This window comes from Pagrus pagrus (assembly GCF_965226575.1).
Source record: "Pagrus pagrus genome assembly, chromosome: 2".
NCBI lineage: Eukaryota > Metazoa > Chordata > Actinopteri > Spariformes > Sparidae > Pagrus > Pagrus pagrus.
This window is the reverse complement of record NC_140186.1, coordinates 27,444,862-27,462,183: the sequence shown is the minus strand read 5'-3', so window position 1 is coordinate 27,462,183 and position 17,322 is coordinate 27,444,862. Positions and strand designations below refer to the sequence as shown.

Here is a 17,322-nt window from a genome sequence, read left to right as displayed (position 1 = left end):
CTAAAGATTAGAAATCAACAATGCTTATGAATTTGTATTTTATTTGTGAGAGAAACATTCATTGTGTTGTGTCATTTTTGTTTTAAAAGCATATTAGCCTTGCTTTAAAGAAACTATATCAAATCTAATGATAATTAGAGCTTTGAGAGTTAAATCATCAGCTCAGTTAAACTTTGAACCAACCGTGGACTGTTGCTGAAAGGTCTTCTAGCATGTACATTTTCAGTTACATTCATCACACGACAGACCACTGTGGAATCTACACAACGTGAAAATCATGCAAATACAAAAGCCCCATGTGCACGCACATATTTGGGAGTGTACACATATGTGTCATGTTACAGGGGAACTGAAGGGAGAATGTGAATGTACAGGTGACACAAATGAGTCTCGAATATTCAGCGTTTGTGTTTTCATGAGATGCAGTGTTAAATGATGCACGCTAATGTCTGTAATTTTTCTACGTGTTGTACGTGGTCAACAAACCAACACCACCACCCATACACTTTGTATTGTACTAAAAGGTTTGTGGGCTGTAATATAGTGATGACTAACTTATCAGGAAATTCTTTTTACATCACAGAGCTGCCAGATGAAAGACATCTCAGCACAAGAGGTTCACACAGAATCATCACACATACCCACACATCAGTAAAAGGATTCAAAAACATCAGATACAGTAAACGAACGAGCGGTAAGGCAGCGGTATCTGCACATTCAAGGACTGAAACGCCTCGCTGCAATGTTTGATTTCTGTATACAGACTGGTAGAAATTATCTAGAGAACCGCTTATAGCTTTGAGCGGAGGCATTCAATGCACGCAGATATAAAAAGCAATCACCTTTGACCGCCTCTGTACTCGCTCACTTGGCTTTCTTGGTACGAGAACGACTATCCTTTGACAGGAAAGTTCCTGTGTGTGTGTGTGTGTGTGTGTGCGTATAACTGTGAGCGTGCGTGAAAACCCAAGCTGGTGAACCACTTCTGGTAAGTAAAATACAAGTGGGCTTTGCTCGCTGGTGTCATCTCTACACTGCTGTGAAGCAGTCAGTAAATAATGAGGTCGAGTGAAACGCCTCTGACTCCTGAATTCAGACGAAAGTTTGAGGGGCTTCAATGACTAATTAGGAGATTAAGTTAGAATGTATTATGACTGTAATCCCTCTCACTGTAGGCAATTTGATTATGAGATTAATATTATGCTAGTGTTGTGCTATGTGCTTAATATTGTGGCACTGATATATTTTGATGAATTTGCATCAGGGACTGTAAAAGCTAGACAACTGTACGCATTTATACATCAGTAGGCTGAGGACGTTTATAAAAGGTTTTAAAGTTCAGGCAACTCTGAGAATTTAATCAAACCAGTAAACTGGGACAGTGTGGGCTTTATCAGTTTACTACGTTATCAAAGTGAACATCGCTCTGTCGAGCGCGGCTTGTTGTGGTCTCTCTTCTCATGAATGAATGAACGGGTGGGAAACTGGCTTTCAAGAATACTTCTGTGGTTTGAGGCAGACACACAAGTTAAACACTGAGATACTGAAACAGTTCACCTACATACATCAACAGTCGCTCTGGATTCCCTCCTTCCGCTCACTGATCCACCAGTGAGACGACAGACACTCGTGATAACAAGTGTTTTCAGGCAATCATATCATGGCATCCATTTCTGCTCACATCTCTCTGCTTTATTTCCAGGAAGCAATGGAGGGTAGAAGTGCTGAGTCTCGATGATCATCAGCGACAGGGAGAGCATCAGAATGCACCTCGGGCGCCTACACAGTTTCAGCGTTAACTCGCACCATTGTTCTCACCAGTAACCACACGATTAGACACGCTGTCCTTTCTCTGTATCTACTCAGTGGCTCTGATAAACATTTCTCATAATGCAGGTGCTCTCAGTTGGAGGCAGGGATGCAGTTAGCAGACAGAGAGAAATAAAGAAGTGACCAATATAAACACACCACACATCTTCTACACAGAGAAAACATTACAGTTAACATATAAACAGATAGTTCTTGGAAATCTGTTTTCCTGGGTGTGTTGTGTGGGTTTCACAACCAAATTTGCCCATTTAACCTTTTTATGCAATATCAGTAACATAATCTATAAACGACACCGTCGCTGCGCCAAAAGATAAACATAGCAACCATCTCTCATTTAAATTACCTGCTGGGAAATTGTGTAGGTTGAAGGGAGCCTCTAACCTCAAACCAAAACCACAGCCTCTCGTTGTACACGTTGAGAGTAAATAAGACAAGTCATTTACCAGCTACTGTGATTAATGTTACAATCTGCCCTCATGTGAATGAGCTCGCTTTCACACAGGTCAATTCATTTATCGCACCCTCCTCACTTGCTCGGAAGCAAAGAGTTTAGGAATGCTGCAGAAATGCCAAATCACAACTGTCGTAAATGAGGACAGCTGTACACACTTTGTTATGATTACATTACTTATGACTAGACAACTTTGCTAACAGCCAAACATCAAGCAAATGCAACAACACCAGACTTAGCAAGCCAGCTACTCTAGTCCAACAGCTAAAGGGCCAGCTCGGCGATCGCAAAGCTCTCGGCAACGACTAAAAGCCAGTCTGAGATTTACTTCTTGGTTTGTCAATCTTTCTTCTTTTCCTCGTAGCTTGCTTCATCAGTGTCCTCTTGGGTCTCATCGCCTCTGTCATCATGTCCGTAGAGGCTCCAGCACCGCTTCCCGCCAACATTTCCCGCTCCGAGTCTGCAGACCTCCTCCTTCTGGCGGTCCTAACTCCTGTGCTTTCGGCATAAACACCAACACTCCCTCGGTGCTCCGACCTCCCAGTATAGTCCAGCCACATTCTGCTAGCTGCGCTACTAACTGAGCTAACTAACTAACGTCAGCTACAGTTAGCAGTAGTTAGCGGTTACTTTAGGAACAACTAAAGCTATCTGTCCATCAGGAAACTTGAGACAGAGCAGATGAAGGTCATAGAAGGGAAAACAAGACATTTCTCGAAATAATACAAACCATCAAAATTATTTTGAAGCTGGTTTTTCTTTGGTAAAATAGTTGCACTTAAGTTGCTTTAAAAGAGTAACGCTATTTGACATATGCCTTTTTTTTCTCTTCTTAATAATGGGGTCAATCATTGACGCAGAACGAAAGATTTTTGATTCCACACTGTTTTTTTTCCTTGTCAAAACCCAGCGCCTACATTAACCAGAGCGCAACTCTACAGTTACTTGGAAATGCGTGTTATGGTAGAAGCGGCTAATTATGCCTCAAGCCACAAGCCTCGAGCAGGGGTGTGAGGATTTGGGCTGCAGAGGTCTGGTAAGCTCACTTCTTTGGAACTTCACGCCCACAGCTTTTTTTCATGATTTTTCCAACTTTTAGTCAGACTTCAGACCCAACCAATGATGACTCAAGAGCAGCTCTTGATTTATTGGCTTTTGTACAGCTGTTTTTTATATATATATATATATATACATCTTTTTTCACATCACCAAAACCTGTAACAGACTTTGATGACTTAAATCAGGGGACTTTACACAAAACCTCATCTTGAGAATTTTGAATAATACAGAAAAGCAACAACAACAACATCTATATTAAATACTGTATAAAGAGCTGCTGGTCTACTAATACTTGGTTCACAAAGCATGTGCACCTCCTCATTACAGATCTGAATATACAGATCATATTGAAATTACTTTTTGATGTACGTTTGCTGAACCCCTGGCGTCCGTTAGAAACAACCTCTGACTTGATTCTTTTCAAGTTTGCCGTTGCCCCACCGGCACCACAGCTGGTCCATTACCGCAACACATTGAGGAAATGAAAATGCGGTGTACCCAAATCCTCCACACCCTGGCCTCCTGCCACCTCACATTCACTTCTCCTATTTGCACACAAAGAGGAACTCTTGGCCAGCGTCTGACAGAGGAATCAAACATCCGCAACACATCCCACCTCTCCTCCCTGATCCACGAGTTTTAGAACAAATCTGAATCCACTGCAGCTTTGTGTAGCTTAATGAGGTGTAAAACAAATGAAAGGACCAGATGGTGCTCTGCTGCCTGATAAGATATCACGTTTTATGAGTTATATGAATTAAATTGTATATGTAATGATAAGGGCTCATATGCGCTAAGGTTAAACTACATTATCGACTATGTCACAGAGCTGTGAGCAACCTTTTAGTCACTTACAGGATATCAGCCCTCATAGTTTCAGAACAAATGGATGATGTGTCTTGTTTGGGTGCGTTTGCAGAGAAGGGATTGTTTGGCTTCTTACTCACCTCCGTCACTTTACTGTTATGTTCATTTTAAACAAGTCTATGACCTTTCTGGGACCTTTCTGCCTGTTCTTTTTAATTGTAGCTCATATCCACCTCGGGCACTTTTCCCAAAAGCCATAAAAACGAAGTTTCTTCTCTTTTTTATCAGGAAGCAGCTTGCTTTAATGACTGTATTATGCTCATAGATGCCCATTTGCAGATTTAACAATTGTAATAAAATAAAACTGGGTTCTTGCCACACTAGCTGCACAGCTCTTGGGATGGGATGTCTTTTTGTTTGGTTGCTCAAATATCTCAACAACTATTGGTTGGATTGACATGAAATTTTGTATAGACAGTCATGATCCTCTGAGGATGAATCCAAATGACTTTGGTGATCCCCTGACTTTACATCTAGTGTCACTAGCACATCAAAGTTTACATTTGTGCAATCACCAAACAATTGCAAAACTACTGACATTAGCTGTATGTGTTAGTGCTAATTAGCATGCTAGCTTTGTCTTTGAGAGAATGTTAACATGCTAGCATTAGCATTTTGTTCAAAGGACTGCTATCAAGCCTCTAGGAACAGCGCCAGGCTTTCAAGACAACTTTCGTAGTGGCCAATCTGTGTTATTACGTCATGTGCTGCACTGGGGCAGCAAAATACTTTTTTTCCCATAAGCTTACATTGTGAAAGAAGCGTCTGTAAATCACTAGGTACATTTTTGACTCCTTTCACTACCACAATGTGAGCCATTCGGTCCGATAACATTTTGAAAGTCTAAAAGAGCCACAAGATTAAATCATTTAATCCCTATTTAATATCACAATATTACTTTAGCCGGGGGCTAAACTGGAAGTTAGCTATGTCTCTGGTGTGCATGCTCTATCAGCTGCACAACACAGGAGGTACGGGTATTTTTATACCCAGGAAGTCTAATTTTTTCGGCTTCATGCGCCACTGGGTAGCCTTCATAGGAATGAATGGGGCTGGGCCCCTGACACTGTATCCAGATTTCTATTGTTAAATTACTGCTTTCCTAAGAAACCCTCAAATGCTCGCTAGTGTGACTATGAACTGTAATGTAATTAATACGAACAAGACAAAGACGGTCACACACTCCAATAATGTTGACTGAAATATATCGAAAGAAAAGCTAACCTCACATTTAACACCATAATGCTCACAGTTTCATCCCCCACTCATAATGAAGTTCACATTTTTGTCTTTTTCAAAAAAAAAAAAAAAAGAGGCAACACGAGCCAGCTCAATTAATAAACCAAATGGGCATGTAAAATCAGATTAGACCTAATTAAACCCCCACTTCCTGCTGTTTGCCTTCTTTACAGACTGGCAGAGTGACAGGGAGTTTAAGCATCCGTGTAGATGGAGGGGAAGTGGGAAGGACAGCTCCATATGCGTTACATCAGCCCGGGGGGACAGCTGGGTCCGACTGTCTTTTCCTGCCACACTCATTTGGCCCCAGCAATCATCCTGTCTTGTGCTAAAGGTCTCTCGTCGCTACAAGGCTCCTTGGCACTATCTGGGAGCTACAGACGAAGAATATGCTGATTAAACATGCCTTCATTAAAGCGATTACATGCACAAGGCGGTTCAATTTCCCACGGGCAGCCAAATAACGAAGAGGGGGAAGAGGAAGAAACAAGCTTTTGGTGCAGGCATGGGGGCTCAGTTCGTGGAGGAGCGGGGGAAAAGAGGAAATGCTTGTTAGCGTTAATTTAAGTGACCCACACAATCTTTAAGGAGCATATTAAGTCTTCTGCTTTAATATGTTGTGTGAGGGAGTGAGCTGTCCGCTCCTCGCGGGGACAGCCAGCTTTTTGCCCTGGCGAACACCCCTACCTGACTCACCACACCTACAGGCCGCTTCCAGGTCATCGAGCTTCAAGCGTGGAAGACCTTGCCAAAGACGCAGGAGAGGCGTTACTTCTGGTTCATTTCATAAAGCCGGCCAGTGTTTTAGTGCCTGAATGAGCTGTGGAGGTTGTGGTGGGAGGCATGAAGGACAGGAGGGAGTTAAAGTCGTGATGAAGGCCAAATGAACATCAGCAGCTTTGAGGCATTCTTCAGATTTGTCCTTTTCTGACATAAGTTTTGTATTTGAAGTGAGCGAAGTAATTAGACAGAGAGGACAACACCAAACAGGTTTTATGCCCAATGAACTGAAAGCATTACGATTCTTTTAGCGTATTTTAGAGCTCCAAATAGCTATTTTCATTGAACTCTCACTTATTTCCTTTAAACTCATTCTGTCTTAAATAATCACTGAGGGATTTAGTAATTCAGCTCACACTGTGGTTATATCAGCTCCGTCAGCAGTCCTGGCAGGTTCCAGATAATTGATTTCTCAGTAAAAAAAAATGTTGGAAGCATGATTCATAAGTGAACAAGTATACGTGTTGGGTTGGCATTGCAGACTTTCTTATAAATGACACCTTTGTACAGTTTGTGACAAATTTTATTATTTTCACTCATGCATGCCATCACAGGTTTCTACCTCCCACAGTTCACTTCACCTGCCTTCAGTCTCTCTCCGGGGCACAGCCAGCCGTTACCATGTGGGCCAGTGAAGAACTAATCGCCAATGAAGAAACAGAAAAAAGTGCCTTTTTATGGCTCAGCCACAGGCGCCTATATGCTCCTCAGCGCTTTCATGTTTATTTTTTTCCTATTTCAGCTATTTATGCTTCTTTTGTTCCTCGTCGTCATATCTGTCAACCTGAATCACACCAGGGCTCAGAGACAGTGACAGAATTGCATGTATGAGGTGTTTGAACTGTGCTTCTCTGAATTTTGGTGCACAGCCCCATATAATCATGTGCATGCGAGCAAGGAAATTGTTCAGCGCCTCAGAGCCAATTAAGGCTCTCAAAAAGGAAAGTCACATGTAAAGATTCCATAGTAGAGTTTCTAGTGCATGCAAACAAAAGACTTTGTTATTGTCCTCACTCAATCAGGCTGAAGGGAAGAGATTCTCAGTCACATAATCAGACAAACACAGCATCCGACAATTTATAAATCATATCATTAACCTACAGATTTGCAATGATTAGTCAATTAATCGATTAGTCAACTGAAAGAAAATGAATCACCAACTATTTTGAGTAATTTTTCAAGCAAAAATGTCAAACATTTTCTAGCTCCAGCTTCTTAAACGTGAGGATTTGCGGCTTTTCTTTGTCATTTACGATCAGATATGAAGAGTATTTGGGTTTTAGGCTGTTGGTGGGACAAAAAAGCAATTAGAAGAATTGTGATGAGCATTTATTGAGAATTTTTTTGACATTTCATAGACCAGCTAGTTAGCATGCTAACTTAAGCAGATATCTCTGCAACACCCTGAATAGAAGTCTCTAATGTAACGTCAGAACTGTTATTTCTTCAACTTCTGATGATGATTTGAGTTTGAATGTTTAAGACTAAAATTCTTACATATTGCACCTTCAATCAACGATGAAAACGAGTGAGTTGCAGCCCTACCTATGAGTCATTTATTTAATCATCTACTCTTATCAGTATGGAACCACGTGCCATAAGAGGTGACCGTTTTATAATAACTCAAAGCAATATAGTGACCTTTGGTTGGTGGATGAGGTCACTGAAACTGGAACTGACCACTGACTGATACTTCACTGTGTTTCCCTGAAACAACTTCTGTTTCTCTGTTTCCCCTGAAGTTTCTCCTCGCTGACAGGAGGCCTGACCGACACATCAGAAGACTGTTTCAGTGGGAGGAGCCTCGGCCCAAACTGACCAGTGCACAGCGGCTGGCCAAACTGCAACCTCCCTCTCCCACACACTGAGGAAGTGCGCAGGCTGATGTTGCCTCACATATTCCAAATAAATTGCTTAATGCCTGCAACGTTACAGAAAACACATGCAAACTGGAACACCAGGTTCAAAGGTCACACTTATCGCATTATATGAGCAAAACCCCAATTTAAACTTTAAAAGAAGAGTTTAAAAAGAAGAGTAAACTGTTTAAACTTTTATGACCACCTAACATGACCAGATAGCCAACAAACACCCATTAAAGGGCCAATCCACCAAACTTACTGTACTGGAGTACTGCCCAGCCTGTGAAAACACAGGTATAATCTCATCCGTGGCTCTGCATGGGGCTTTGTCAAGTCTGGAAAATAACCATGATGATGTCAGAGTGAAGTCATCAGGGTCGGCTCAGCATTAGTTCGAGAGCAGAGCTGGGCAGTTTATTGATATTATATCATTATCATGACATGAGGTTTTATATGGTCTTAGATTTTGGATATCGTTATATGGTGAAGAGGCGTAAGTGTTGCCTGTTCCTGGTTTTAAAGGCTAAATTACGGTAAAGTGATGAACTTACTCACTGTTCTACTTATTCTGATACTTGTCTTTACCTACTTAGTCATTTTATCCACATTACTGATGATTATTTATCAAAAGTCTCATTCAGTTGATATTTTTACACCGACAGTCATTCCTAAAATATTGGCTCATTTATTTTGTTTTTGTCGCCCAGTCCTCGAAAGATACATAAAAATATCCCAATATTACTTTAAGGTCATATCGCCCAGCCCTACCTGAGGAAGTTTTTTGTCATGTGTGTACAAACTAAGTGGTGCAGAGTTTGATAAAAGGGTGGCTTTTGGAGGCACTAGGCATCTAAAGAAATATGCTATTAAACTGCAACATGGGAAATGTAGGACTAAGCAATTCTGGGGCTTTACTCGGGACAAAAAGTTCAGATATCTCAGCTTCTGCTGCCCTGATTTTGTCCACTCTTTTTTTTATGTGTCTCTTGTGAGGCTCCTAAATGTACGACGGCACGATCCCTAATTGTTGGAGTACATCTTTAAAACCAACAGGGTCGTCTTTTCACATCTCTAAATAGTGAAAAGTGAAATGCCCTCACTGAGATCTCTCGTGTTATCTGCCCACAACACTGCAGAATGATTGCATAGTTAAAACTGTGTAATACTCCCTTTATATTCAGTAGTCCGGGAGAGCTTAGGTTTTTTACGACATGGGAGTGAGAGCATCATGGCTGTCAGTGTTGGGTGAATTATTCCTTTAATTTAATCTTCTAGATCAATTAAGAAGAACTGTATCCTCCAGTCACATTACTACACTTTTAAAATGGGTCGGTTTAAAAAACAACATTGATGGATGAGGCGCTGCCATAATGAGAAACAAAGCACAGACGCACACACATGTGACCTGAGGATAGGTATAAACAGGAGGTTGGTAAAGTCGAACTAGACGATAAGAACGTGCGTGGGCGCAGGGGCCTCTGGGAAGTGATTCAGGGGTCATTACCATACAGAGGAAACAAAGACGTCTATCTATCAAACAGGTGTTCAGTTCAGGGGCACATGTCTTTACCCTCGCATACCTTCAAGGCTCTGTTGTCTGTTTACGCTCCCGTTATTTCTATAGTAACGTTTCAGGTTCGGTGCACTTCATACAAATATTCAAAACAGTGAAGCAGAGGAGGAGGACAGAGTCAGGTCCAGTTCGTCATTAGCTTCTGCTTCTTTTTAATTTTTAATGACACAATTACCTCACTCCTACAGGATTAATTACAGCGGTTTTTTTGGCGAGCAACACTCCTTCCACGTCTCCTTCTCACCTCATTATTATCTTTAAATGTTGTTTTCGTTAATCACGTGGCCACATAGTTCTGTCTGATCCCCCCAGAGCGAGCACAGGCTATGTCTTCCTCGGCCAGACACCTATTGTGTTTCATACATTTCTGAAGACATCACGCCCAAGACTTTTACGCCACCTCTCCATCCTCTCCCTGCCTGCGGGCTGAAGGAGGGCAGCAGTGCGCCTCCTCCGCCTCCCACATCCCGGAGAGCTGGAGGCGCGCCAGGATGGGATAGGCTTCCCGCTCCTGTCAGGGAGGAACCGGTGCGCCGGGATATCCAAATATGGGCTGGCCGATATCAGTTGGCTGGCGTGACTCAGCAGCAGACTATATATCCTCACCCATAGGACTGTGTTCAGGTTGAGAGGCAAAGTGTTTGTTGGAGTGGTGTTCAGGTGTCCCTGTGAGGTTGGAACAGACTCACTGTGTTTTTTTTTTTTGAGCTGTGCGACACGTTTAAACCGACGCGTTGATAAAAAACAAGGAGTGCTGATGTGAACTTGAGGTATTTTAGTTTACCTGCTTTGAGTTTTCCCCCACGCCGATAGGCCTCGTCTTGTTTACAGTCCTTGTTCCTGGCAACAACGTCATCGATTGACATCTCGGAGGCGGGGACCACAAAGGAAACAACCAATCAGCAGCCTGGTTCGCGCGCGTGTCGTATATATGGAGCGGAGCGCAGCGGGCGCCTCACATTAAGGAGGAAACAGAAGTGAAGCTCACACTCAGAGCAGGAAAGAAAAGACAGAAAGACAGACAGACTCCTACTCACGAGCGGATTGAAAACATCTGAATTAGTCACTGGACTCCGCTTTGAATCCCGATAAAGGTACAAATCGACGACTTGGTACAGTACAGTTCCACTATTTTGGAAGTTTTGCTCTGTTTTTTGATAGTTTTGATCTTCAGTAGAATAATACAGCGGGACTTTGTGCTCTGGATTGAATCATTTGGGACACTGAAGCCTCGGTGTCCACGCAGCATCTTTTGCAGCGCACTCTTGTATTTGACTGTCTGATTTTGAAATATGTCCACAATAATGGAACAGCCTTTTTATGACGACTCGTTTCTCTCTGCTTATGGCCATCCAGGCGCTGCCCTGCCAGACTACAAGCTGCTAAAGCAGAATATGAACTTGAACTTCGCCGATTCATATCGGAACTCAAACTTCAAGTCACAGCAGCACCTGCGCGCCGACAGTGATTTCTATTCGGCGGGGACGCAGGACGTGGGCTCCCTGAAGCTCGCCTCTCCTGAACTGGAGCGACTGATCATCCAGAACAGCAACGGGGTCATCACTACCACGCCGACACCTGCCCATTTCCTCTACAACCGGGGCATCACTGAGGAGCAGGAGGGCTTTGCTGACGGCTTTGTTAAAGCGTTGGACGACCTGCACAAGATGAACCAGATGGCTCCTCCGAACGTCTCCATCGGCACCGGTGGCGTCGGCTGCTCGGCTCCAGCCTCCGTGTTCGGCTCCTCCATGCAGCCAGAACCGCTGGAGTACACCACCCTGGGCAGCTGTAGCACGAACCCCAGCCTGTCCTCCGCAGCCAGCTATCCCTCCACCACCATCAGCTACCTGCCGCACCACCAGTACCACCAGCACCCCCAGGCCGTTGCGCACGGATCTCACCACTTCCAGCACTCCCTGGCCGGCGTGGGCATCCACTCGCAGCGGTTCGGCGGGTTGAAGGAGGAGCCGCAGACAGTCCCCGACATGCAGAGCAGCGACGGCGGGTCTCCGCCGATGTCCCCCATCGACCTGGAGAACCAGGAGCGCATCAAAGCGGAGCGCAAGCGGCTGAGGAACCGGCTCGCAGCTTCCAAGTGTCGGAAGCGCAAGCTGGAGCGCATCTCTCGTCTGGAGGACAAGGTGAAGGTGTTGAAAACAGACAACGCCGGACTGTCAAACACGGCTTCTCTGCTGCGAGAGCAGGTGGCCCAACTCAAACAGAAAGTCATGACACACGTGAGCAGTGGCTGCCAGCTCATGTTAGCGCCCAAAGTCAAGTCTTATTGAAGAAACAAAATGCACTTTGAAAAACACTGGACAATAACTGCACTGACAACACAACGAACAATGTCTTTACCCAGAGACAGAACTGGACCATGGAGGTTTCTTTGGCTGAAAGAAAAGCAGCCAGACAGAAATCACACAAGACTAAAACACTTCGGGCATTTTTGAACAAGTTATTAAAAGTGTCGTCTTGGCTTTGCCTGTTTACATTTTACTTTATTTGTGAGTCATTCTTATGTAAGTTATTTGTGTTTATCAGGTTGAGCCTGACGAGCCTGTTTTTTTTTTACTTGTACAGTATATATTTAAGTAAATGAATTTATGAAACTGAGAAATACGTGTTGTTTCTTATTCAGGTCATGTGTATTTAAAAACGTCATCTCTTACGACGTATTATTCTCGTTAACATAACCACACTGTTATCACACTTCTCCCTGGTCAGCAGTTATATTTTGTAGCAGCAGCAGTTACTTGACGTTGGTGACGTCCCAGCGTAGGATAGTTTCCGTATTGACGTACATACGTCAGTCCATATATGGTCAGTTTTGCTGACAAACGTCACATCACGAAAAGGTTTCCGGGAACTCCCTCCTACACTGCCCGTCAGAGGTGCTGCGCTCTCCCCATCACGCCCCCTTCACACCACAATGTGAGTGTGAGTGTGTGTCAGTGAAGAGGTTTGTCAATGAGTGGCTCAGTAGAGTTAAAGGGAGTTTCCCCATTCTGCTTTCAGTTTCCCAAAACAAGTCGCGAGAACACTCGTTCAGGAAAATGGTTAAAAAAAAAGTTCCACATAAACATGAGAAGTGTGTGTGATGGTAAGAACCAGTATGAGAAGACTCAGAGTAGGACTCGCTGGCAGACATAAAAAACAAATGAGAAGAGGTGGAAAAGTAGATTTCACATGTAATAGAAACTATTCAATTAATTGTATAAACTTTGACACAAAAGTCAAGATTATTAATCTCACTGTTTTAACCTTCAGTTGATAAGACATGGACTGTGGTTACTTTAGGTGTCATTATCCAATGGAATAAGTGGAATAAATGGGATTATCATTACTCTGAAAAAGGATTTCATAAGAGTCATACAGGTCTGTGTTAAATCACATCCAGCAATCCAGTCTTTCCCAACGAGCTACAGTGACGTTTGACAATGTGACGTTGTTCTGCTGAATCAAACCACAATGTTTCCAACATTAACAAAGACTTCCCAGCCTTGTGACGTACTCAGATCCTCTGCCAGGCACAGGGCCCAGGACTTGTACACCAAGGTAATTCCAAAAATGTCTGTTCACATTATGACTTCAAGTTGAGGAGTTGCTACACAAGTACGCACCAAGAACAGAAACAGGAAGGTTTATGGCACCATCTAGTGGACACAAGTAGAATGACTTTACATAAGTCTTGATGTTTGTCAAACAAAACACACTTAGTCACAATTTTCCCACTGTTTTAATAAAGATGGTAGCAAATGAGTCAGTACAGCAAGGAAAAATATTGATATTTTTTCTGAAAAAACGAACAAAACTATACTTTCAGTGCTTGAGACTATGAGGTCGCCCCACCAATTGTACACTGGACGTACAAAGATAAGCTTTGCAACAAAGGATGCATCTAACAAGTTCTGACATTTTGTTGGGTTCAATATATTAGATTGGACGCCATGAGATACTGCTTTACAGGGACACCTCTCATCCGAAGGCAAGTGCTACGGTTAGGAAGTCAGTTCGAGGACCTTCACATTTACTGCTTGGAGAAGAAGGCTTTGCTCTTCTCAACGTCAGGGATGATAGTGTCGCTCCCGGGTTTCCAGCCAGCAGGGCACACTGTGAGGGGAGGGAGAAAGGACAAAGTTTATTACAAGGCAGACTTTGAACTTTGCATACACTGAGGAAAAAGTACATGTGCAAATACCGACAAGGGTAAACTAGTAATGCAAGGCCATTTCTACAAACTAACTGAACCTGCCAAATCCGTTCACAGCTACAGGTAAATTCATAATTTTCTCATTTATTATAAATGTGCTGTGCATAGTATCTAAACTTACAGGTAAAAATTACAGTAAATGATACATTTAAATTAAAAACAAAACAAAAATAAACATCACCTGCAAAACACACAGCATTTAAGTATTCATCAGTTGCTGATGATTGAATTAGCAGATGCTAAGGCCACAAACATTATGTTTAGAAGGAAGAATGTATCATGGAACTGCTCACAAAAACATCTGAACAACCTGAGTGACCAGGCCATAATGTCTGGAAAGAAACATTACTCTCGACTTTTTTAAATGTCTTTTTTGGCACTTTGAGCACCACAAGCCGAGTGCCATCTAGATAAGTTATATTCAAGAGAAGGCTGACATCTCCACAGCAGATATCTCAATAACTCTGCAACTCACATTCCGACTTATACTTTGAGGGATTTCACTCACCTTCTCCATGTTTGTCAGTATGCTGGAAGGCCTGGACAAGGCGCAGAGTCTCATCCACAGAGCGACCCACAGGCAAGTCATTGATGGTGATCTGCCTCAAGATGCCCTTGTCGTCAATCACAAACAGCCCCCTGAGAGGCAAAAATTAAGGTTACAGTATTGCACAAAATTACATCTTCATTCTTTTGTCTCTCCTTACTCAGTCAGTGCTTACACTGTCATTATAGTGGTAATCATAGAGCAGAGCGCATATTACACCCTAGCAAGTTCCCACAAGACGGTGATCTCAGCTGTCTGACCTGTATGCGATGCCGTCGCCCTCCTTCAGTACACCATAGTCTTGGGAGATGGTCTTGGTGAGGTCTGCCACCAGGGGGATTTTCATGGGACCCAGACCTCCCTGCTTCCGTGGTGTGTTGATCCTGTAGGATGAAAATTACAATGCGGTTAGTAAATTAAAAACCCATTCAGTGTTGAAAGTGCACAGAGAGCAACAAAAAACAACCTTACAACACCATTATTCTTAATTTGATATACCATACATTATTTCAAATCATTCAAAATCCTCAGGAGTGCATGTGGTCGGATTTTATGGATCTATGTGAAGAAGAAAACAAACGGTTAAGCCCTTAAACTATACACTACACCCAGAACTGTGCTGAGTAATTCATAATGTCGGTCAGATATCTCTCGGCTTTTGATTCCTTCGAGAAAGTGCAGCTTGATTACGGGACCGTTAACCTTTTCTCAGTATAACAGTACTCAGAACTTATCAAGACTTTGCAGAAGAAGCACAGTGAGAAGAGATAAACTGATAAACTGGGCGGATGTTGTTTCAGATCTGCCAAAAACTCTCATTTTTAAAACGGAATAATTAGATATTGCCAAGAAGGACGTCCTGATCTCAGCAAGTTAATAATCTGCCCTGAGTTCTCATCTGATATTTAAATGTTTCTACAATCTCAACACAGCTACCCATAGCACACACAAATGTTGAAATGCATTTTTTTTTTTCAAAAAACATTGGTTCGCAACAGGCACAGTTCACCTACAAATTAATGAATTAAATAGAGTAAAGGAAAAGGCAGCTTTACTAACTCAACTTGATGACACATGTCTGCTGCCGGGACATTTTCCCACAGCACACAGTAACACAAATTACAGTAAGTCGAGTCATTATTTCCTTCCAGTTTGGAAGGATTCTCACCATGCCAAATGACTGAAGTGAGAGTCTACGGAGCAGCCGATAACCTCACAGCCAGCACTGCGAAACTCGTCTGCCCTGTCGCTGAAGGCCACGATCTCAGTGGGACACACAAATGTGAAGTCCAGGGGGTAGAAGAAGAAGACCACGTACTTCCCTGAAGAGCACAAGAGGAAGAAAATGAGGCAGGCATTGATTCTGGTAAACCCACATTAGATACTAAGGAAGTAGTAGTAGTATAGTAGTATGCAAATACCTTTACTGCTATTTGTGTACAAAACCTATGAGAAATAACTCTCCATTACCTTTGTAGTCTGACAGCTTGATGTCCTTGAACTGTCCATCCACTACAGCTGTGGCGCTGAAGTCTGGGGCGGGTTGGCCGATCTTTGCGTTTCCAGCAGACATGATTATTGGTGGCAAATGACTGAGAGAGAGAAATAGCACAGTAACTGGAACATTCCTGATGCTCATAGATAATTTCAGCTGGGTGGAGACTGGGGCACCTCCTGGACCTCTGATAGCAGTGAAATCCTAAGGCATCATCAGCGGAAGAACAAATGTGGCTCTTATACCAAAAAAGACTAAGTGCTTTAGGCGTATCACCCTCGGTTTGCAGCACATTGACAATTGGTGCACTGCTCAAAAGCACCTTCGGTTAGGCAAACCACATAAAGTCACATGCAAGTCATGGTCAGCCTGCAGGGAACAATAGCCTGGTAAGAAGCTTACATAACCATGATAGGCACAAACCAATAAAAGGATACTTGTTGGATATATACACGTTTTTATAAGATGGATGAACATATTTCTTTTTCAAAACAAGGTTGTGTTTCAACCTTTGCAATAACATAGAAATTCAGGATTTTATCTATTATACATACTATTGATCATACCAGGCCTTCACAGCTTCCATGACGTGTTTAATCTTTTAAATAGCTAAAGTATGTGGATTAATGATCAAAGAGTACATAAAAAGATAAAATCTGTATTTGCCTGCCCTTATCATAATTGAAAAAAATAGACAAAGGGCAACAATCCTTTGTCGTCTTGACTAATTTAGCTACAGAGAGAGTGCCACACATTGCTCGGTCAAAGTTCAGCAGTGTTGCTCTCAGTATTACATTTCAAGTCCAACAAGGTGGGGGCATTGTCCAGAGCTGCTGCGGGCTGCAGCACAGGGACAAAGAAAGAGCCAGAAACAGGCCCAAATACTTAAGAAGGAGAGGAGCAAGTGACCCGCACTGCTTGGCTAGCTTCACGTTAGCTTTATGTTGGAAACCGGTTTCTTTGTCGTCTTCCTTTTCAAGGATAAATAGTTGCTACTCCTGGCCGAGCCGTGCAGACATAATGTCGACTTCTGACAGAAAGGAGCACGGCGAACATGTCATTTCTGACTCACCTGTCTTCAAGTAACGACGAGGAGAAGTTTGCAGAGCGGAGATTTGCTGCTGGCAGGAGGAGAGGACTCAAAGGAGGACGGCTGCGTGCAAGAAGTAGGCAGAGCTAGCTGTAGCCTCCGGAAGTTACATCAACTTCCTTCAAAGTAAAAGTGAAATAATGAAATTAGATTGTATATTTTCTATCTATTTTCTGTCTTTCTGGAGGAAATAAAGTAACTTGTGACTATTGTTATTATGGACTCCCCAACAGGACATACAATGGTCAAAATAGCTCCATATTGAGCTACAATATTGCAGTTTTTCCACAATTACTTAAAGGGTAACTCCACC

At 42.8% G+C, this 17,322-nt stretch overlaps 2 protein-coding genes across 3 annotated transcripts; one reads left to right on the top strand and one right to left on the bottom strand.

Moving 5' to 3' along the window:
* Positions 1 to 10,284: 10,284 nt before the first annotated feature.
* LOC311272740 (transcription factor JunB-like) lies at positions 10,285 to 12,280 on the top strand. 2 transcript variants are annotated; one of them, XM_084379356.1, is made up of 2 exons: positions 10,285 to 10,755; positions 11,018 to 12,280. In XM_084379356.1, the coding sequence occupies exon 2, from the start codon at positions 11,056 to 11,058 to the stop codon at positions 11,950 to 11,952; it is 897 nt and encodes a 298-aa protein (XP_084235482.1). In that variant the 5' UTR covers positions 10,285 to 10,755; positions 11,018 to 11,055; the 3' UTR covers positions 11,953 to 12,280. The 2 variants fall into 2 exon arrangements, with proteins under 2 accessions (XP_084235482.1, XP_084235481.1); XM_084379355.1 differs by having other exon boundaries at positions 10,285 to 12,280.
* A 1,104-nt stretch (positions 12,281 to 13,384) lies between these two features.
* Positions 13,385 to 17,105, bottom strand: prdx2 (peroxiredoxin 2). The gene is made up of 6 exons (XM_084342600.1): positions 16,992 to 17,105; positions 15,895 to 16,016; positions 15,593 to 15,746; positions 14,685 to 14,807; positions 14,386 to 14,516; positions 13,385 to 13,777 (listed from the first exon to the last, which is right to left on the bottom strand). Exons 2-6 carry the CDS (start codon positions 15,995 to 15,997, stop codon positions 13,695 to 13,697), a joined length of 594 nt encoding a protein of 197 aa, XP_084198726.1. The 5' UTR covers positions 15,998 to 16,016; positions 16,992 to 17,105; the 3' UTR covers positions 13,385 to 13,694.
* Positions 17,106 to 17,322: the final 217 nt, after the last annotated feature.